The sequence below is a fragment of the Amaranthus tricolor genome, chromosome 2, assembly GCF_026212465.1.
Source record: "Amaranthus tricolor cultivar Red isolate AtriRed21 chromosome 2, ASM2621246v1, whole genome shotgun sequence".
In the NCBI taxonomy this organism is placed as follows: Eukaryota; Viridiplantae; Streptophyta; class Magnoliopsida; order Caryophyllales; family Amaranthaceae; genus Amaranthus; species Amaranthus tricolor.
In genome coordinates this window covers 4,788,881-4,810,427 of record NC_080048.1, presented here as the reverse complement: position 1 = coordinate 4,810,427, position 21,547 = coordinate 4,788,881, and the positions used below count along the sequence as shown (strand labels likewise).

General features: G+C 34.5%; 2 protein-coding genes across 4 annotated transcripts; both read right to left on the bottom strand.

Annotated features, from left to right (window-relative positions):
- Positions 1–1,055: 1,055 nt before the first annotated feature.
- Positions 1,056–11,905, bottom strand: LOC130805711 (uncharacterized). The gene is made up of 5 exons (XM_057670495.1): positions 10,860–11,905; positions 3,831–4,758; positions 2,352–3,642; positions 2,172–2,255; positions 1,056–1,772 (listed from the first exon to the last, which is right to left on the bottom strand). Exons 1-5 carry the CDS (start codon positions 11,491–11,493, stop codon positions 1,194–1,196), a joined length of 3,516 nt encoding a protein of 1,171 aa, XP_057526478.1. The 5' UTR covers positions 11,494–11,905; the 3' UTR covers positions 1,056–1,193.
- Positions 11,906–15,152: 3,247 nt separating this feature from the next.
- LOC130805931 (probable plastid-lipid-associated protein 14, chloroplastic) lies at positions 15,153–21,112 on the bottom strand. 3 transcript variants are annotated; one of them, XM_057670772.1, is made up of 14 exons: positions 20,756–21,112; positions 20,293–20,615; positions 20,122–20,165; positions 19,799–19,877; positions 19,590–19,703; positions 19,041–19,223; positions 18,847–18,933; positions 17,941–18,041; positions 17,764–17,851; positions 17,257–17,337; positions 16,955–17,031; positions 16,658–16,793; positions 16,459–16,521; positions 15,153–15,987 (listed from the first exon to the last, which is right to left on the bottom strand). In XM_057670772.1, exons 2-14 carry the CDS (start codon positions 20,599–20,601, stop codon positions 15,352–15,354), a joined length of 1,998 nt encoding a protein of 665 aa, XP_057526755.1. In that variant the 5' UTR covers positions 20,602–20,615; positions 20,756–21,112; the 3' UTR covers positions 15,153–15,351. The 3 variants fall into 3 exon arrangements, with proteins under 3 accessions (XP_057526755.1, XP_057526756.1, XP_057526754.1); XM_057670773.1 differs by having other exon boundaries at positions 20,735–21,105; XM_057670771.1 differs by having other exon boundaries at positions 20,293–21,105.
- Positions 21,113–21,547: the final 435 nt, after the last annotated feature.

Here is a 21,547-nt window from a genome sequence, read left to right as displayed (position 1 = left end):
CACATTGTCTAGTCCATTAACAATATTAGTCAAAGGCGGTTACGGATAAACACATTTTCTTTTTATAATAAAATATAATAAAAGAAAATTACTTAAAGGCGAGTTCATTAACAATTTGCAAAACATAAAATCCAACTTCATCCTCCATTAACGAATTAACTTCATTTTCTTCCAATAATTCCAAACCTGAAATCTCTTCCTCTAAATGGACTATTTTTCATCTCACACTTAAAATTCTACTTACGTTGTAATCTTCTCATCTCTCTTATATTCAATATCTTTTTTATTTTTTTTACCCTTAATTTACATAATTAATAGTATTAAAGTGAATCATTTACCTTTTTTGAAGTGAAAGTGTTGATAATAAATAATAATAGATAGCACATGACTTTCTTAATATGATTCACTGTTTAATTAAATTAAATAAATTTAGGACTGTAATAACCTGTGGTTTATTGTAGTGATCAGGTAATGACTAATTATAATTTCCTCCTTGTATTATTCGAATCTGAAAAATAGAAGTTGATTTTATAATTGCTACTTTGTTTGAGAATTTGAGAGTAAAGCAAAAGCAGTAGCTGAAGGTAATGTAATGTTATGTTTTATAACCAAATCTCAAGAAACATTCTTGAATGTAGAATTGCACAATAGACGTCAATCAATTCAATATCAAACACCTAACATTGCTCTGCACTGCAGAATATTACCAAGAACATCGAAAATTCATCAAGAATCACTTTCTATATCATTCAACCATGAACAGAATTTTAAAACGTAAAGGCCCGTTTAGAACCCGTGTAAAGTCCTTTTGCAACCTGCTCCATTTACTATAAAGTAGGCTTCGGTAAAAATCCAACCTGTTATGGCCCGACCCACTCCATTTTCTGTAAAGTAGGCTCCGGTAAAAATCCAACCCGTTTAGGGCCCGACACAGGTCAACCCGTAAAACAAAGGGTTGGATCCGGAAGTCCAGCCCGTTGCACATGTCTAATTGAGACGAAAGAGTAATCTATTAAAACAACGATTACAAATGAATAGAATAAAAGCATAAGAAAATGAGTAAACAGCTGCATTTTCATTTTATTGCTTTGATAACATTCTCTTGGTGAAGAGAAATATGAAAAAGATGGATGAACTTGAAAATTTTGCTCAGAATAAAGCGCAAAAAATTAAAATATAGCAAAATGAATGTTTCAATATGTAGTTTGAGGAGCATGATGTATCCGACTCAAATTAACCGAATCCGACTCATTAGACACTAAATTCAAAGTATCACAAACATCAACAGAATCATCGGACAAAACTGAAGGATCACTTGCACCATCCAGCGGCTTGTCGGAAGCAGACTCAGCAATGCCGCACTTACCATCATTACTGATCTCGACCTCGACCACAGTTGATTTGATGACAGACTCAAGGTCGACATTTTCGTTTGTTTTATCCGGTGTCAGACTGAGTTTTTCTTCATGATTCTCGACACCAATGGCCAACTCAGTAATCTGCAAAGTTCCACCATGCAGTGCCTCATGGCTATTGATGGGAGCAGTTTCTTTCAGTTTTGTCACGGGTGCGATGGAGGAAACTTCATGGACTGCTAGAGTTGGCTCTGTCTTTTCGACACTAAAATTGACTGGACTGTGTACTTCCTCTTTAACAACCGAAGTTTCTTCTACTTTTTGTTCCACTTCTGAGTGACTGTACAAGTTCTCCCCAATAGGTTTCACAAATGACATTCTTTTACTGCTCTCTGACTTGTATAAATCCATAGCTTTCTGCAAACAAGTTGTCAACATTAGAAAACACCCAGTAAACTTAAGTGCTCATCGATCCAAATTTTGAAGATCCTAATCAGAAAAAAATTCATATAAACATAAAATACACCTGTCCTACATAAGCAGCTAATAGACTAATACACACCATCAATATTTCATTAACTTAATCCCATTAAATGGCTCTCACTTATGGTTTGGATGTTTAGAGTCAGGAATACAGAACTGAACTCAAATTATGGATCACGTCACTTTGTGATCAACAACAATACTTTATTACTCTAATGTCATTAAATTGTTGACAATTATTATATGAAAACACAAATTTTCAAATCTTCCATTGTTAAAATAGAAGTAGCATGAGCTCTAAAAGGTTGCATTGCATCTTTAAAGAAGACAAACCTGAAATATGGAATCTTTAACTGAAGGGAAAATTGCTAAACCCCTAGTCAGATCAGCAATCTCTAATTGAGCAACTGGATTCTCCTGTTGATCAGACACAATAACTTTTAAGAACTATGTTCAATTGAATTTTTGTCAAAGACACGAGAAAGAAAAACAAAGCTCAAGAAGATTCAATACCTCCAAACATTCAACTTCCACTTCAAAAGATTCAGACTGTCCCTTAACAGCAATGTTAATAAAGTCATCATACAATTCTGGATCAATCATATCCATTGAAATATCAAGCTTAGAAAGATATGAACCCACTAAGTTTGAAGTATCATCAATACTAGAAGATTCAGGAGTCTTCTCAGTTGCTGAAGTTACGAAAATTTCCTTCAACGAAGATGGGCCACTTGAAGTACTCATCTTCAAACTTGTCCCATCTAGGCAACTATTTTCAACAAGAGACCTTGACGCAGCCTGTGCAGTTGAAGCTTCATCCATAAATGATTTAAACATACGACCATCTTTCTGAGATACAGATGGAACATCCATATTCACATCACCATTTGGTTTCCATAAATCTGCACTCATGTCTCTTCTTTGAGCATTCGTTAGATGCCCAGGCCCATACATGACAGATTCATCCCTCGAGACGCCATTACTATCCCATCTATGAAAATGAGGAGGAACTGGTCCGTCCACCATGTTCTGCCAACCCATAGGTCGTACATGACCAGGAAATCGATCCCCATCAGGCATATGATAAGGCATTCCGGGATAATTCATGTCCAAAGGTGGTCTAACACCAATAAGGGGAGGAAACTGAGAAATCATCGATGGAAAACCCCCATGATGCGGCCCAGGAGGTGGGAACGGCATGAAGCCATTAGGTAATGGTGAAGGCCAGTTAGGACCACCATTCCAAGCTGGCCCAGGTCCTCTTCCTAAATGAGGATCAACACTTCTCCTGTAACGGCTTCCTGAGTGACTTCTAGTGTCGTCTCCGAATGATCCCGTGAAAGACGGGCTGTCAGCACCACTTCTGAACCTAGTTGAACCAGAGACATGCGATGAAATATTACCCTGACTGGGTTTATGTCGAAATGGAGATTCAGCAGGAGGATACTCGTCTACAGCAAGTTTCTTTGCAGCAAATTCTCTCCCCTGTCTATCCACATTAACAGAGGCATCTCTTATGTCATTTGAAACACTACTCCTCTCGGCCTCATCAACATCAAGGCTCCTTCTCCTGGAAGCTCTATTTTGAAATCGGCGATCAACACTAGCTGATGGAGATCTTTCCTTCAGACCTCTAGGTGATGCCTTTATCCTCGGAGATCTTTCAGATGACTCTCCAATGTGATTCTCATCAAATTTGGTGCGCTTCTCCCCTGATCGTTGCTTAGGAACTTTATCGAGTGTCTCATTTGTAGTGCCATCTCTCAAAGAATTACCATACTTGGTCTCATCTTGAATACCACCTCTACAAACATAAAAGAAAATTGATAAGTGACTCAAAACACCACAACACTTATATGTATCAATTTCAGATAGTTAAAACCAAGGAGTAAAAAAATATAACCCGAACTAACAAGGCAAAATATAACTATTCCAGATTCACAGTAATTATAATTAGATTTTTAAAAAACCCAACCAGCTGGGAAGAACTACCTGTATTTCTCTGCACTAACATGAGTCCTGGAGCTAGGTGAGGCTCTGTGACGGCTGCTGCTTTTTACGCTGTCTACATGAGCTTTCCGTGATAAAGATCTGTCCTTGTCAACTTCTGACTCAACTCTTTCAAATTTATCACCGCAATAATCCTCATACACATCTGGAGACTTTCTCCTTCCTCTATCATCCTTGTACCTAGAACCTTTGTCATCAACATGAGAGACATAATCAAGATCGTGCTCATTATCCCAATCCCGACAGCGGTCATGGTTGTGATCACGATCACGAATCCGCTCTCTGTCACGTTCACGATGGTACCGATCACGACCACGTTCTCTCTCCCGATCAAGTTCACGATCTCGCTCGTGACCCCTTTCAAGTACTCGGTCTCGATCCCTTTCACGATCAAGGTCACGATCCTGTTCATCAAGCTCTCTGTCACACTCACAGTCACGGTCATGGTCATGGTCATGGTCACAGTCATGACGGGAACGATCACGATCCTTACCCCTCTCACGGTCTCGATCACGGTTCCGATGTCGTTCTGGATCACCATATTCATTAACACGAGACTTCGGGTTCTTGTGAGATACATCCAAATCCTTATTCTCATTCCTCATATGCTGATCCTCTGACCTTGCACTTGCATACTCTCTTGTAGCTCGAACGTCACTTTGTTTTTCATCTTTTTCCTTGTCCGCATCGTCTTGGTATCTATCTTGAACTCTCCCGTCCTTATGAGTATGCTCCTTATACTTGCCTGATCTGGAAAGATCATCATTTGAAGAAAATCTTTTATCATTAAAATCTCGAGAACTATCCTGATGCTTGTCTGCGTCACCAGAGCCATCTCTTCTCCTTTTGACTCGTCGATCAAATTCTTTCTCTGCTTCATGGTTACAACCCACATCTAGTATATTGTAGTCTGAAACAAAATAAAGAGAAAATTTTTACTTCACAATAAAGAAGCAGCAACCAATATTCCTCCCCAAGATCCCTCAAGTATTGATACTTAAAACAAGGAAACACAGCAACCTAGATTAGAACAGTGGAATTACAAAGTTTGTCTTTTATCAATCAAAAATTAAACGTTAAAACATCAAAAAAAAAATAGAGATCCTATGCTTACCACAGCAGATAATCAAATTTTCAAGCATGCTCAGTAGTCAGTACTAAGTAACACTCAAACATACAATAACAGCAAAATCAACAGTCAGGCAAGGAAAACAGTGTATGCAAGAACAAACACTCAGAAATAAACTCACGTAAAATCCATGCAATTAGATTAAAAGCTTTGAGGGTCAAAACAATGCACAAAATTATACACAACAAATATATCTGGTGACCAGCAGTATGAACCCTATCCTAGGTAATATAATAAAAAAAATCAATATCGTCGGGCAGCAGAAATCGATAAAATAGAAGTTACTTTGTGCCCCATTCTTATTTTTAATTGCCATAGGTATTAACCCCATCATATCTTTCAACGGAGCATAAAAAGCCTCCTTTTAAGATGATAACTAATTTAAACATCAATGTCCATTGTCACATGATTCGCTAATCTTCTCACGAATCACGAAGCAAAAAAACAAACTTTAGTCGGTTTTGGGCTATTTTTAACAATTTTAAGCAAGTCCCAAATTCAAGTGAATTAGCAAGTTAATTATGTTATATTGTCCATGTCCAAGAGGAGCAGACAATAATTTAAATAAACCTCTCAGCTTAATTATGGTTCCTCATAATTCTGTCCATTTTGTCATTCCAAAACATATAAATTAATCTAATGTTATGTATAGAAATGATGATTTTATTTGACTTTAATTCAATGTTTGGAAAATCAAAAAACGTTAAAATTTCTATTTGAGTCAATTCCACCATTGTTTTAAAAACAGTTAAAATTGAAAATTTGAAAAATACTTCTCAAACCTTATTATTCTAAAATTCTTTCATTCATAATTTTAAAACAGAAATCTACAATAAGAAATGAAATATTTTCCAAAGACAACCTAATTTAATACTAAAAATACAACGTAAATTAACACTAATTAGCAGAATTAACCAAACCTCGTTTTCAGTTGGTCTCTTATTCCCAAAAGAAATACGGACATTGGAAAAAATTGACAAACTTGACATAACTTAAATTGAAAATAGACGCTAAGATATTTGTTAAATAGCATAAGACACTTATCGAGCTAGAGAGTAGAACTTTAAAAACAATAGTATTTGTACTTACAAAAATCAGTAGTTGTAAAGAGTCAATAGTACCATAATATAACATACTTCAACTTCCTAAGTCGAGCATACAGATAACTAGTGTAGAAAATCTTTGCAGCTTACAAAAAAAAATACAGAATCAAGTTTCATTGATGGTTTTATTGAGAATCGATTCTCAGTTTTTCATAATATAAACTATGTTTTGTTAAAAAAAGTTTCCTAACAAAGGTCAAAACAAGACTTGTGAATAGTGTAAAAGTCAATAGTAGTCATTAAAGAAAAGAGAAATAGTACATTGAAAAATTATACTCCCTCTCAATCACCTTATATGTCCCATCTATAATTTTGCACTATTTATCAATCACCTTTTGTTTGTATTTTATTCTTAAAGTAAGCATTAAAAGATTCGTCTCAAAGTAAAGTTTACTATCAACTCTTTATAATTTTTAATCATGCACAGTAAAAATATTAAGGATTGAATTAGTACAATGACAAGCGTGCAGAAGTAAATGGGACATATTAAGGCAACAGAAGGAGTACCCACTTCAACAAAACAGAAAGCAGCACTAAGAACTTACAGAGAAAATTAAGATGACAAATATGTTATCGGAATAAATTCAAAATCAAAAATTTTCTAATGCGTAGAAATAGGCCACAAGTTAATACTTCCTCCGTTCCATTATACCCGCTACATTTGAATAGTAAAACTATTCATCTCCACTATTGTTTCGGTACTTCCGGCTCATGTATAAGAAATAATATAGTCATGTTTTAATCTTCTTAAAACCTAGTTTTTTAATATGTAATTTTCATTATTATTCGTTTAGTCAAAATAAAGTTATTTAATATACAAATATACATTGATTACGCACAAAAAGAAATATAGCAAGTATTGGGTAACGGAGGAAGTAATAACTACAGATACCAGCATCCAATTTGCAACATTGCTGAAATTTTAAGCTTTATCAACTAGTTAAATATGTCCCAAACACAATCACCATCGACCAATATTGAATTGTAAATGGCCAAGATTAGCGAATTTTAAAGATAGTTAGTTTAAGCAAAAGGCAAACCATTATATAGACTACCATATACAACATAGAGCAAAAACAAGGCCGCTTCGTATCATATCGGTTGGATCGTAATAATTTCAAATTTATCAAACTGGTGTAAGTGTTCCCATTGTAAAACTCAACTTTTAGGCTGTTCTAAGCGATATTTCATGGTCTAGACCGATATTTGGTGGTATAACACGAATATCATCCCCATTACTGAATCACTATGTCCGTTACCGCAATCATGACCATTCTCAAGTGACCATTTTAGGTTATTCCAAGTGATGCTTCATGGTTTAGACCGACTTTAACACTTTTATATACAAGGGAAAATTGTCAGAAAGTACCTGATAAAACAAAAAAATTTCTAGAGAGTACCTAATAGAAAAAATTTGTCAAAAAATATCTAACAAAATTATTTCTTTTTCAAAGAGTACCAAGTAACGTTTTCCTTCAATTGACCGTCAAATATAAGGGTTGACTGGTCAAAATCGAAAATTCTTCTTCCTCATCTTCAATTTCTTTTCCAATTCAATTTCCTCACTCGTCTTCTTCCTCTACTTTTTACTCTAAATTGGAAATTCTAGAATCAATCAATTTGTTAATGTTCATCAAACTAAGAAATACCCACTTGCTAAAAGATCAAAATTTTCCTCACTCATCTTCTTCGACCATTAGAAGTTAAGTTAACCTAGACTAGAACAACAGCACTGTTTCTCAACTCACTCTCAGATTACCTGAAAAAATAATGAAAAGATTCGTCTTCTCTGCAATTCATTCTCGTAATTCCAACACTCTGCTATACCCTTGATTCATTCCATCCCTACAATCTTATCAAATTCCTCTCTTTTCATCAAATTTCCGCAAACCCAACATTTTCCATCTTTGAACAACCTCTTTCTAACAACCCATTTGCGACCAAAAGTCTAGATTTCATCGTTGTATGTTCAAACACTCTCATCTTACAACAATGATTATAAAGCATTTGATTTTTTCAACTAGGTCGAAACTAATTGTGGTTTTCATCACAACTGAAAACTTACAATTCCTTGATTGATATTTTGGGTAAGTTTTTGAGTTTGAAACATGTTGGGAATTGATTCAAATTATGCAAAAAATTTCATTACAATGCCTAATTACATTACTTTTCGTATTATGTTTAAATGCTTCTCTCAGCTGCGTAAATGCTTCTCTCATTGAACTTACTTGTTCATCACTCAAATCTTTCCCCATTTTTGCTTGTTCTTTTTCGATTGATGTCGGTAAGAAAAGATGAGTTTGTGGTGTTTTTGTTTTTGTGGGATTTTTATGGGTTGAGGAATTAGAAGAGTTGAGATGATGGCCTTTTTCTTCTTTGTGTTGCCTTAAGACCCTCCACCATAGCTTCTGAAAGCTTGTCACTTGTGAGAATTTTCAATTTTAATGGTAGAATTTTCGGTTTTGAAGTGAATGTAGAGGAAGAAAACAAGTGAGAAAATTGAATTGGAAAGAAAATTTAAGATGAGTGAGGTAATAGAGAGTTATTAAGTAGTCACGTGCACTTCATGTGACCAATCAACCTTATACTTGACAGTCAACTGAAGAAAAAGGTTACTTGGTACTCTTTGAAAAAGAAAAAAAATTGTTAGGCATTTTTTTGGCAAAACTGTTTTTATTAGGTATTTGGAAAAAAAATGATGAAGTACTTTCTGACAATTTTTCCTATATACAATCGCATATTTATCAAAATGTAAAATTAACCAAGAAATAATATAGCCATAAAACCTCTTGCTAAGAAATTTACTGGATAATATTTTCATGACTTATAAAAGATGAAATGTATTTTTTTATAAAACAACAAAACTAATAAAACCTTTAGTAGATAGACACTCGGCTTCTCTATCATATCAAATAAAAAATGCAAAAATCTTATGATACTAAACATTCAAGGAACATAATTGGTCACAAACATCTCCAACAAAACTACAACAAAAAGATGTATAGGAAAAGAAAAGGAGTGAAGACCCTGTTCAACTCATACCGTAAAAATACCATATCAATACAAAAAGTTCTTGAAATGGGGAGTACAAAAAGAAGGCTTGTGAATTGTGTAACAAAACATTATATATCAAGAAGTGCCAGCATTGATTTCAACCCCCTTTTCCCCCACATACAGAATTACCAACAGATGGATAAAAACCGCCTCCTCTTTAAAGTATAAATTGATCATCGGCAAATCTCTACCTAACACCATCATTTAGTACTAATTTAGAAGAACCTCTAATGTCTAGACGAACAATAAGTCCCAAGATGCATAGCATGCTAACAAATTATCATCAAGATGGTAATCATGCTGAGAGCCAAGGAGTTGATTTCCATTGCAACACCAAAATAAAAGGTGAAAAAAGAAAAGGAGAGCATTTGAAATAGATTAAGTCACCAATGAAAACATAAGACTAATGCACACATCCAAATCAATAAATATACAGCAAGGTAAAAGTTCTAAATCGAAAGCAGGATTTGTATCCATGACGAATAGAGAAGACATTTTAGTATCCTCAAGTTATTTCACATCATATGGTAACTAATAACTACTATTATTACATATGGATAACAGGATAATCAAACATAAACTTCATTAAAACATCAACAAATGCCCAGTCACTCCAGCAACACCAAAGAACTTTTGACATGGATTGTGATAAAGCTAAATATGAAAAACCCAAGAGCAAATTTTGTATGCAATAGGCCCGTACAACGAGACCAAATTTTAAAAAAATGAGTATTTTAAAATCCAAAGCAAATGTTTTAATTAATGTAATTGGACTATTTAGCCCAATTCAGAATTGTCTCATAATGAAACCGTCTTGAATGAGAATATGAAAAAATCAAACCACTACCTAGTTACATAAATGCATCTAGCATGTGATAGAGCATGACATTCTAAAATGTCTTGATGTCCCATGCCAAAATACAAGAATTCACATACAAAATAAAAACAGAACAGTAAGGAACACAATCCATCCCAATGTTCCTTGGCCTCTCAACTCCGACAAACATTGAAATTTTGAGCCAAATATCCTTATCCCCATCCCTGCCTTGTCCCTGTCCCTGTCCCCATTACATCTCTATATCCATCCCCCAACCCAAAGAAATAAGATTGAAGAGCCTTAGCTGCCTTGTCCTACAGATGCCCAACCTACAAATGGCCTTATCTTCCAAATCTTGAGTTCTTGTAAGATAAAAGGTTCAACTATTGTATTTATTTAGCCCAAGTGCTTATGTACTAGAAAATAAAGTTTTGAGTACAATTGTTTAACAATTGTCAATGAAATGTGAACCAGAAAAAAGTCAAATATATAATGTTTGCAATTGCTTATGGTGTGTAAAGCAAGCAAAAGTTAGGGGGAAGGGAACAAGGGAGCTCGCTACCTTTTTTGTTCCTTATTATCCATCATTAATAGTAATTGGTTTCCTCTCTACTCAATCAAATATCCAAACATTAAAAAAATAAAAAAAAAGTGGATCTCTCAGAAACCCTAAATTCAGACATCAAGCAATAAGTTTAAAACTATTCCGACAACCAAATAAAACACCAAGTAACCCACTGGAACCCCTCCTATATATCAAACATAAACTATGGAAAACTAATTACACATATAGGCAATCATGTAGTATTCTCTATATACTAATCATAGCATTACACAGCACAATGTTGACAGAAAACCATTAATAACTGTAAAACACTAGTAATGAGCACTAAAACAAGTTACCTTACCAGTATTACTAATACCATGTTTTACTCCACGTTCCTCTCCATAGCCCTGTTTTCTATTCCCTTCTTCATTCCCACCAAGATGCACAACATTTCCTGTAATACCATCAACCAATCTCTCACCATTGCTCGTCTTTCTATCGCGCTCCAAATCCCCATCTTTTGCGCCCCTCTCTTTCCTCTCAGACCTGTGAAGTCTGGATTCCACCTTAATCCCACTTCTCTTCCCTTCTTCCCCATCAATTAAACTTTCCAATCGTCGAGTCGACCTCTTCGTATCACTTTTGGATTCATTCTTAGACAAACTATGGTTGTTATCATTATCGCCTCCAGTCCACCTATCATCATCCTCCTTTTCCTTCTGCTTCTTGGATGACGAAAAAGAAACATATTCATCAACATAATCAACAATTACAATATCGCCACCACCACTCAAATCTTTGCTAATATCCACTGATTGCGAATCAGTCTTTCGCTTCTCACCCGAAGTAGGTTCCTTCAAATGCCTATTACTATTACTTCCACCATCATCCCTGAATTTCTTCTCTTTCAATCGGGAATCTTTCTCCGAATCAGAGTAATCTCTAGCTTCTCGTGAACTATGCTTGCTGGATTTATGCCGCGAACTCCTTGGCATTTTCACAAAACCCTAAATCAAAATTTCTTTCACAAACCCAATTTTTTTTCTTTTCAAATCAAGAATATACAACTAACAATCAAACCGCATTAGTATACATTACAAAAACCTTCAAATGCCTCTAGCTGAATCAATTTACAAAATCTGAAACTCGATTTCTGTAGATGACTGAAACCCTAATTTTCGAAAATACAACACCAAAAACGCAGCATTCAGCGAATTGAAGAAACATGGGAGCCGAATTCGCCGCGAATGGAGCCTCCAGTGACCGGGAAATACCGACGAGAAATAGATCGAGTAAGAGAAGAAAAAGAGGAAGAATCTTTTTTTTGTTTGTCTTAAAATGAAGTAGGCGATAGAAGGATTTTAGAAGATTGATGATTTTTGGACGGCTTTGACCTTTTGAATGAAGAAAAAATTGTGTTTGATATGAATGTGGAATTTAAGACCAGTATGTGACGCACGTATTTAAAGTCTAACTCATTAAAAATTAATGTTTGTTTATCGTCTTTTTAATACCTATTTACATTATCTTTAATATTTATTTACCGTTTTCTTAATGGTTACTTAAAATATTTTAAAAAATACTCCTTCGTGATAGGTCTGTCCAATTAGAAATGGTCTCTCAAACAAACCGTTTCTCACAAGAATTTGTGATTTAAGACGAGGTCTTAGGGCTACAGATTGGTGTGATTTTTGATGTATTGATCCATAATCCCTCTAATTCGAGGACTTTACCCTATTTTATTTGGGCACGTTTGTCAAGACATATATTGAAGTCTTAACATCTCTAACGATGTATAATTAAAAATTATAAAAAGTTGATATTAATAATCCTTGCGTTGAGACGAATCAAACAAATCTCACTTGACTGTATTTTAACTTATAGATTAAGAATAAAATAAAAATTAACAATGAACTATGAATAGTGTCAAAATATCAAATGGCACAAAGTCACTAAATGAATATAATATTTACTTCTAGTATTACTCCATTTAAGAATATAATAATATTGTTGAAGACAAAGCAAAGAAAAAGTGATCGATTTGGATTTAAAAAATACATTATTTTGAGTCGTCGTCATCATCATACTTAGTGTATTCCGCCCATAAAAAGTTATGAGTAGGATTTGAGAAGAAAAGGAAGACGACAACTCATACAAACAAAGGAAAGTGCGACCATAGATACCCTCAACTCGAAAAAGCTCAAAAGAAGTTCAAGATTGAGTAAAGCTAAAGCTAACTCTATAAGTTTGCATCTTATCACACAAGCGTGAAAGCTAAAGAACAAGAACACCAACAGGTAAGCGAAAGGAAATCAGTAATGTCATTGTGCAAACCAATTGGAAAATAATGAATTAGGGCATGATTAGTTTAACTAATTTTTACCGACTAAAATCGATTTTTACTATTAAAATTGATTTTTAGTGATTAATACTAATTTTTACTATTGACACTAATTTTTACTTATTGAAGCAGTGTTTTACTAATTTAAAGTGTTTTTTAATTGTATATTATAACTGAGTTATACTAATTGTACTAATTTTTAAATTGTAACTAACTTTTACTGATATGAACTGATTTGTACAAATAGAAATTAATTTTTAATGATTAAAACTTATTTTTATAAATTAGTTAATTTTTTTTTTATGTTAAACTAAATAGGGTCTTACTCCAAAGAAAATTTTGTCTACCATTGAAAAACATTAGAACTAGAGTGTTATCATAAGTAATTTCTCTTTTTGCTTTTGTTATCACAAATTAAAAAAAAAAATTATACCATTCGCACAAAAAGTACGAGTCCACCTAGGTACAGTCGCACATTTTGTGCGACTAGTATTTAATTTATTTTTTTAATTTCAAATTATAAAATTTCTTTTGTTTAATTAATTTATTTTTTAAGTTATTGTTATTTAATAATATATTAATTAAAATTTAGTTGTTAATTAATTTTCAATTTTTTAGTAATAATTTAAATATAAAATAAAACAAAATAAAATAAAAAAAAATAATAATAACACCAGTCGCACAAAAAGTGCGACTGTACCTAGGTTGAGTCGAACAAAAATTGCAACTCGACCTAGGTACAGTCGCACTTTTTGTGCGACTGGTATTTAAATTATTTTTTTTTCTTTTTTTTCATTTTCGAAATATAAAATTTCTTTTGTTTAATTAATTTATTTTTTAAGTTTTTGTTATTTAATAAATGTTGTAATAAATTATTTTATTTTAATATATTATTATATTATGATAATGTTATTATAATAATTAGTTTTGAATTTAAATAATTTATTTAAATGTTTAATTATTTTTCAATATAATAATAATATATTAATTAAAATTTAGTTTTTAATTAATTTTTTATATAATAATTGTTAATAAAATTTTATTTTAGTTGTTTAATTATTTATTAATATAATAATTGTTTATTTGTTTATATGTGTGAATTATTTTAGTTGTTAATAATTTATATGATTGTAAGTGTTTATTAAATTTACTTAAATGTTTATTAAATTAATATCGTAAGTGTAATTAAAATGAATATAACTTAATGTATTTTTTTATGCTTTTAATTTTTTATTAATAGTTTATTAAAATATGAAAATTGTAGTATATGGTTGGAAATCAGGAAAAAGGAAAAGGCTTTTTTAGAGGGTTATTGAGCGGCAATAGTTCTAGGCCTAGTTTACTGAGAGGGGATCCCCACGAGAGAGGGGTTACGGGTTCTGCAAGGCGAGCCAGGAAGGAACAGGCGGCCAGACATAGTCAGGCCCAACGTTCAAGTACCCTAGACCATGTGCGTAGTCACTTTGAGCGCCAGACTAGCTTGCGTAGTAATATGGTCGGCTCAGGTGACGATGATACTGATTACGACGATTCTGTTAGTCGGGAAGAGTCTGTCGGTCAGGATGAGTCTGTCGGTCATGCTGTTGATTGGACGCTCGTCAAAGGGCATGCCGGTTAGTTTAGGATTAGAGGGCATAGCACGGCTGGCACTTCTGATCACGCAGGAGTCAGCCAGGTTGAGGATGCGGCTCCACGGGGGAGGAGGCACTCACAGTCCGCGGACATGAACTGGTTGATCACATTATCCCAGCCCGGGGGCCCTGTTGACACCACTTTAATACCCAGCTACGGTGGGCACGTAGCAAAGATTATATTTGATGGATTGGAGCGCACGCCTCCGATTTTGGAATGTCGTCCTAGGAAGAGGACGTTGGATACGATCATCAGACTGCAGGACATGTTTGATGAGCTGTACGGGGTGTTACCTGCCACTCCTCTAGGTCGTCTGCCGTATATAATGCACCAGCACATTGATAGTGCTCTTATTACGGCATTTGTGGAGAGGTGGCAGCCTGATACCAACACCTGCCACACGCCATGGGGGAGATGACCATAATGTTGCACGACGTGCAATGCATTTTAGCCAAACTAGGTGATTATGCTAAATGAATATTTCAATTGGCATATAAACAATTTAGATTGACCTGATTTAAATTCAACCCGTTATCATCCCTAAATCACCATAACATAGTATGGACTCTTTATTTATTACTCCATCATGGTTAAGTATGATCTTGCCATACATGTCTTTGTCGAGATTACAACAAAAAGCAAGTCTTAATTTAATCCACAATATTTTAGTGTGCAACAATCTAAAAGTAGCAAATATTTTTCAATGATCGTATTTATAGACTTGGTCTATACAAAATTTTCTCGGGAAGGAATAACTATTTATCTTAATTCATCGGGAAGATGACTAAAAGAAGATAGGAATTAACATTCTGTATATATACTTCTATAGTTCTATTCCTGTACAATACAAAACAACATACTAAAGACATATAAACACAATCTATGAACCTCTACATGATCTTGTAAATAGAAGAGCTGAACCATTTACACTACGAAGGACGAGCAGCCGAGAATCTACATATGTACCGCATACAACTTTCGACAAATCAAACATTTCCGGTGGTACTTGCAGTCGAACTTCTTGAAGCACTTTTTGAGCTTCACCAACATTGCTACGTAGTGGCGCATCAAGATTCATCGTCATTTCGATATCACTAGATACAAGTTTGGCTACTGGAAGGCTTGACGGGATCTCTCTATTAGGGAAAACATTTTTCCATTTTCTCCCTGATAAAATCTTGATTACAGAGGTTGTGCTGGAAGATGTAGGCAATGATAATTTCGGATTCTCTTCCTTGATATACAGCCGCCTACCCGAGCGCAATTTGAATGGAGATGTTACTTGAAGAGCACCGGAAATACCATTCTTGTCATGGGGCCAATCTTTACCAAGAATTACATTGAAGGCAATATTGGAAGTAAACAAAAATGTCGTCTTCGGATTTGTTCTTTTTTCAATCGTTAAGTGTACATCACCGATAAGAGCTCGGTTAGCAGGTTGCCGAAAAGTCAATCCTATGTGTCGACCTGTGCAGTAGAGTAAACGCCATTTGCCAGGCAACAACTCCAACCAATTCTGCAAGAAAAACCTTTACATATCATGAACTTGTTTTTGAGCAATACTAATAAAAAAGATAGGTTTGGAGAATGGTAAATACTCCCTCCTATTCTAATCAAATGCACACTTTCCGATGTACTATATCAATCCTAAATATCTCTAATTGTGTTTTGGTTGAAAATTATAAAAAGTCATACTATTTTTAGACATCTTAATGTAACTACTATTTTAGACGGGGAGTATACAATATACAACTAGCAGATAATATTTCAGATGTTAAAAATTAGGAAAAATTACTTATATAATAATTCAACCTTTTCATGATTTTCCTACAATAATCCCACTTATTGATTAACCATAAATAATCCTAATTTTGAAGGGTATTTTTCTAGAGTCCACCCGGTAACCGGATGATTTGTTAATGATATGATGTTCACATAATAAAATAATCTAGAAAGTGCTACCTCAAAGAACACCGAGCAGAAATACCTTGGGCTTTGGATGAGGATTGAGCATCTCCATTAGTTCAACAAAGTGGGAGAGTCTGCTACGCTGAAAACACAGGCTCAGAGTCACTCCGAGTTTAAGCTTACATAGGGATGCTCTTACTCGACAAAGACACCATGAGTATAATATATGTCAATTTGTCAATCTTGTTCTATTATTTTGAGTCATTTCAAGTAGCTACCTGAGGCTGCCTATATATGTATTCTTCAATAATTCGGACAGCAGTCGAGCCAAGACCCCATCTTATTATGTTCATTGATGGCTGCACCTTCCATCTGGGTCCGCACAAAAACGGGTGCCTCAGAGCATCTAAACAGCTGTATAGCATGAAAAAGATAGCATAAATATGAGACCTCCGGTAAGTTGATAGAAGTACTGACGTTTGTTGTTAGTATAAAATTATGAGCAACTGTAAAAGGTTGCATGGCTACAGAAGAAAAGCGTGAATGTTCTAGTCTTAAATGAATTGAAAGTGCACCTTATTCTATCAAAGGGTTTTGGAGCAAGCAACAATGCCAAAAGGTTCCAACCGGCACCCCAGCTTCGATCCAGTATCTGCAAGTATGAGAAAAAAAAACTAAGAAACAGGGTCCAGGGTGAAATCAGTGTCACATGATTCGCTAATTGCCTCACGAATCGCGAATCGAAAAAAGCGAATAATGGTCGATTTTAGACTATTTTTGAACCATTTTGAGTGATTTGCAAATTCAAAAGGCGAACTACGTAGCGAATTATGTTTCAGTGGGTGAAATGCAACTCAACCAGATCGAGATCACCAACCTGGAGTCCAATATTTCCAAAAGGGGAGTTTTTGCACAAAATTGGCAACATGAATTCACGCAAGCAAGATGGATCGTTTCCCTGTAGAAGGATAGACATCAACATCAAAAAGAGCATAACAGGGCAAGTTTTGGCAACACAATTGACAATGGACTAACACACAAAATGCATGCCAGTAAAGTACTTCCTTAGTTCTGAAATACTCGCTACATTACGGTTATTGATATTATTCATCGTTCATGCTTATTTTATATATTACGGCATATATGTAAGAAAAAATATACGCAAGTTGGATCTTGTTTGAATTGTCTGATTGCATACTTTCATAAAATTAACTTTTTTGTAATTTATAGATGTGCATATTTCAATATATAAATAATTAAAATAGCATATTGGATTGCATAAAAAGTCAAATGTAGCAAGTATATTGTAACAGAAGAAGTATTACATACTAGAAAAATATATAATGGAGTATTTAACATGAAGGACTTAAGAGGTAAAAAGTACCTTTGTAAGAAATGATTTGAACTCAGCAAAGATTAATGGATCCATGAGCTCCCGCAGCACCATTTTTGCCATGATAAATCCAACACATCTAAACAGAATAACATTTATAATGTGTCCAAGTTTTTCGGGCACTAAATAACCTCATGTCGGGTTACAAAATGGATTTTTTTCTAGTACCTCATATCAAATGCAATCATCATATGTCGCCTCTTTCTATCGAACATGCTAGTGCTTGAATTACTCTCAACAAAGTCGGCAGCGTTTCCTAAAATACCTACCTGAAACATACAAGCACCCAAGGCAAGCTTTTATAACAAAATTAATCAAGGCAGTGATGGGTTTTGTCTGTTTGCGGGGAGAAGGTGGATTAAGCAACAAGAAATTAAGTTCAAATGATCCTAAGAAAATACTTACGATTAAAAGGAGTACATTATATGTTGTTACATAAAAGTTGAGAAACAAAGGTGCCTCTAGAAAATACTAGCAGGGTGCATCACGTAAACAAATTTTACCCAACAAGGCTATGTTGCACTACTTAAATGTGAGACACCGTCTCTCAAAGAGACGACCTCAAAACAAGAAGCCCACATTCTTATTTTCTCTTTAATATGTATTAATTGGGCTATTTAGCCCATATATTTAATGCGTCCCTCGGAGAGACCGTCTCTCACAACAATTTGCGTTAAATGAAAGTTAAAGGGGAAAGCCCCACAATTATGGTGCAGCAACAACGGCAAGAAGGAAATGGCTGGAGGGTTCAAGTGCAAAAGAATTGATATGGCGGATATCCAAACAACTATATTTAAATCACATCAAGGATTCTGTTTGAACTACAAAGAAACAGAATGATGCGAGAAAATTAGTGCATACAATTATTAGTCATGACATTGACAACAAAGAAACCAACGGTCTTTAAGCAGTGTTTATGGTCCCCTACTTAACATACAGGATAACGCAAAAATGTGAGTGTGACCCTTTTGCGTAAACTCTAATATGTTGGGCACACCCGATTTTGAGTTGATATACAAGCGGAAAAATCATTGCTCAAGATCATGACAGTGGTAAAATACAAAAGCTACTCACTTTGATATGCCTGTCCACAGGGCTTACATGCACATTCTCAAGCCTCAATTCTGTATGAGCAAGTCCATGACTGTGCAAGTAATTTACCTAAATGAAAGTGATGAGCACCATAAAGTTCAAGAGCTCTAATTAAAGTACACACATTGGATATGGATAATAATAATAATAATAATAATGATGATGATAAAACATACTCCTATTAAAAGATCCCTCATAAGTATACGAATCAGACGTAATTTTCGAGAAACAGCTGGACCGCCAATGCTGTCGTCCCCCACCTTTCGAACAGACTCCTCATCAAGAGCTAGAGTAGCTTCCAAGGTTGGGAACCAGTCTGATTGTTGGAGCCAATGCCTTAGTGAGAAACTTCCATGATACTGCAATAAATAAAACACACATATATGTAATATGATCACAGTACACAATGCTCCTAGATTTGAAGTATAATTGAAAATGTACTCCCCCTAACAATTTTTCCCCTAACCAATTACCAATCTGACTACAAGATACAAAAATATAGTTCTTGTAGTCTCATCATCATCATACTTAGTTTGTACCGCCAATAGAAAACTATGATCAGGGTCGTGAGGAAGGAAGGTGGCAACTCATACTCATAAAGGAGAGCGCGGCCAAAGAGTCCCTCGACTCGAGAAAAAAACGAGAGAAGTTCCTGCAATGAATCTTGTAGGCTGGCTCCACAAAAAGAAACAAACACAGCGGTACCGAAAGAGAATGAAACTTACACCATGGACAAGCGTAAACGAGTCACAACCATCACTAGGCGAAGAGACATAACCATGAACTTGCATAGAATAAGAATGATACAAAAGCCTACGACGAGCCAACTTCTTGAACACCTATAACCAACAAAATGAACATTTGACATTGATCAACCAATCTTAATCTCCACGACTGCTAAAATTTCATTAATAATCACATCAATGTAACTGACCTCTATAGCTCTCTTCCCTCTCCTTTGAGCCTGGACACTAGTAAGCTTCCTAAGCACTACTCTAGTATTATACAATGAACTGCAATTTACCAAAATCAACATACTCATAAATCATCATGGTACAAAAGTATAAATTATAACAAAATGTGGTAGCGTAACGCCTAAATATCCGCCAAAAGCATAAGATATCCCGGCCTACAATTCCATTCTTTTACACCTTTACAACACCGGCAATATCGGTTCGGCCAAAGCGATGCGAGGCCTTGTTTTTACACTATGATTATAACTTCAACCATATATTACTTCACAAGTTTTAGACTAACCTGCTAGAATTCTTCACAACAGCTTCGAAAACTAGCTCATCAGCCTACAAAAATTTCAACCAAAAAGGCATTGATTAAAACCAAAATCATAAACTCAAACCACAAAAAAAAAAAAAAAAATATTAAAAAAAAAAAATCATAAAAGGATGAACATTCAAGCAGAAAAATTACCCTTCCACCAAGACCAATACTGACACGATCAGAAACCTCAAAATCAGACATTTTGAACTTGTCAACTAAACCCAATTCATCTTCCAAAGAAGAAAATCCACCCATTTTATCATTTTCTTCAGACAAAGTACTTGTTGCTGAAGACTTACATTTCATTCTTAAACATCTTCTACTCAAAAAAGGATCAAAGGGTCTTAAAATTGGACTTGGAATTGCTAGTTTAACTGGTAAAATCGGAAAATTTAGGGTAGAAAAGCCCAAATCAATGGCTTCCATACTAGAAATTAACCTAATTCTGCTGAATGCCATCTACTGATCTCAACCTATATAAGAATAAAAGATTCAGCTAGTCAATATCAAAGACAGAACTTTATTCTATAAGTACCCTTTAATGATCAAATTTTTTGACAAATGAAAAAAATATATACATAAAAAGATATACCAAGAAAAAGTTGAGAAATACCCAGAAATGTTTGAGGAATACCCAGAAAATTTATATAAAAAACCCAGAAAATATGATTGGAGAAAGTCAAATTTAAAGAGAAAAGGGAGGAAGGTAGAAATTAAGAAGGAAGAAGATGGCGTGAGAAGATTGCGTGTAAAGAGAAGGTTTGAATAGATGAACATGCGCCAAAGCATGTCTACGTCTTCTTCACACACTCACACACAAATACTAAGAAAAATATCTGTTCATTTTTTTACATATGCTTTAATTTTCTGGATCAGATCCTCATCAATCAATGATGATGGATTGAAAAGTGTTGGATTTGTACGTGCCAAGGTGGAGGATAAGAGTTAGGACACGTGGGAAATTCATCTCGTTGCAATTTGCTAATTGGAATTGTTTGAAGGAAAATGAAGATCAAAAGGTGAATATAGTTAATATCCGCGGACAGATGATAGTTAATAGCTAATATGATTAGTTGATTTTGAATATGCTGTTGGTAGAATAATTTATTTACAGTAATAGGTTATATTGACTAGCTATTTATTAAATATTACGATTAGATTGTTTGACCACTTGAGTCAAAATAAACTAAAATTATCTAATATATGATTTTACCTAACACCCTAAAATTTAATAAATAGGCGTTTGACAAACGACTGATAGTTGATTTGAGTTGATGATTTTTACTAGTTAATTTATCAACTCATTTGACCAGTTAATTTTGAATGTGTTGGTGCCTGATCGGAAGCAATTTATAATAATTAAACTAGTTGATATATAACAAGAAGTTGTTTAAATAGACTAATA

What these genes read in the sequence shown, in the direction of transcription:
- LOC130805711 (XM_057670495.1), bottom strand. Translation starts at nt 11,493, where the DNA reads ATGCCAAGGAGTTCGCGGCATAAATCCAGCAAGCATAGTTCACGAGAA. An exon ending in ACATGGTATTAGTAATACTG is followed by an intron (nt 4,759 to 10,859) that starts GTAAGGTAACTT and finishes ATTTTGTTTCAG; the next exon opens with ACTACAATATACTAGATGTG. An exon ending in GTTAGTGCAGAGAAATACAG is followed by an intron (nt 3,643 to 3,830) that starts GTAGTTCTTCCC and finishes TTATGTTTGTAG; the next exon opens with AGGTGGTATTCAAGATGAGA.
- LOC130805931 (XM_057670772.1), bottom strand. Translation starts at nt 20,601, where the DNA reads ATGGCATTCAGCAGAATTAGGTTAATTTCTAGTATGGAAGCCATTGAT. An exon ending in TGAGGGATCTTTTAATAGGA is followed by an intron (nt 18,934 to 19,040) that starts GTATGTTTTATC and finishes ACTTTCATTTAG; the next exon opens with GTAAATTACTTGCACAGTCA. An exon ending in ATGATTGCATTTGATATGAG is followed by an intron (nt 17,852 to 17,940) that starts GTACTAGAAAAA and finishes TATTCTGTTTAG; the next exon opens with ATGTGTTGGATTTATCATGG.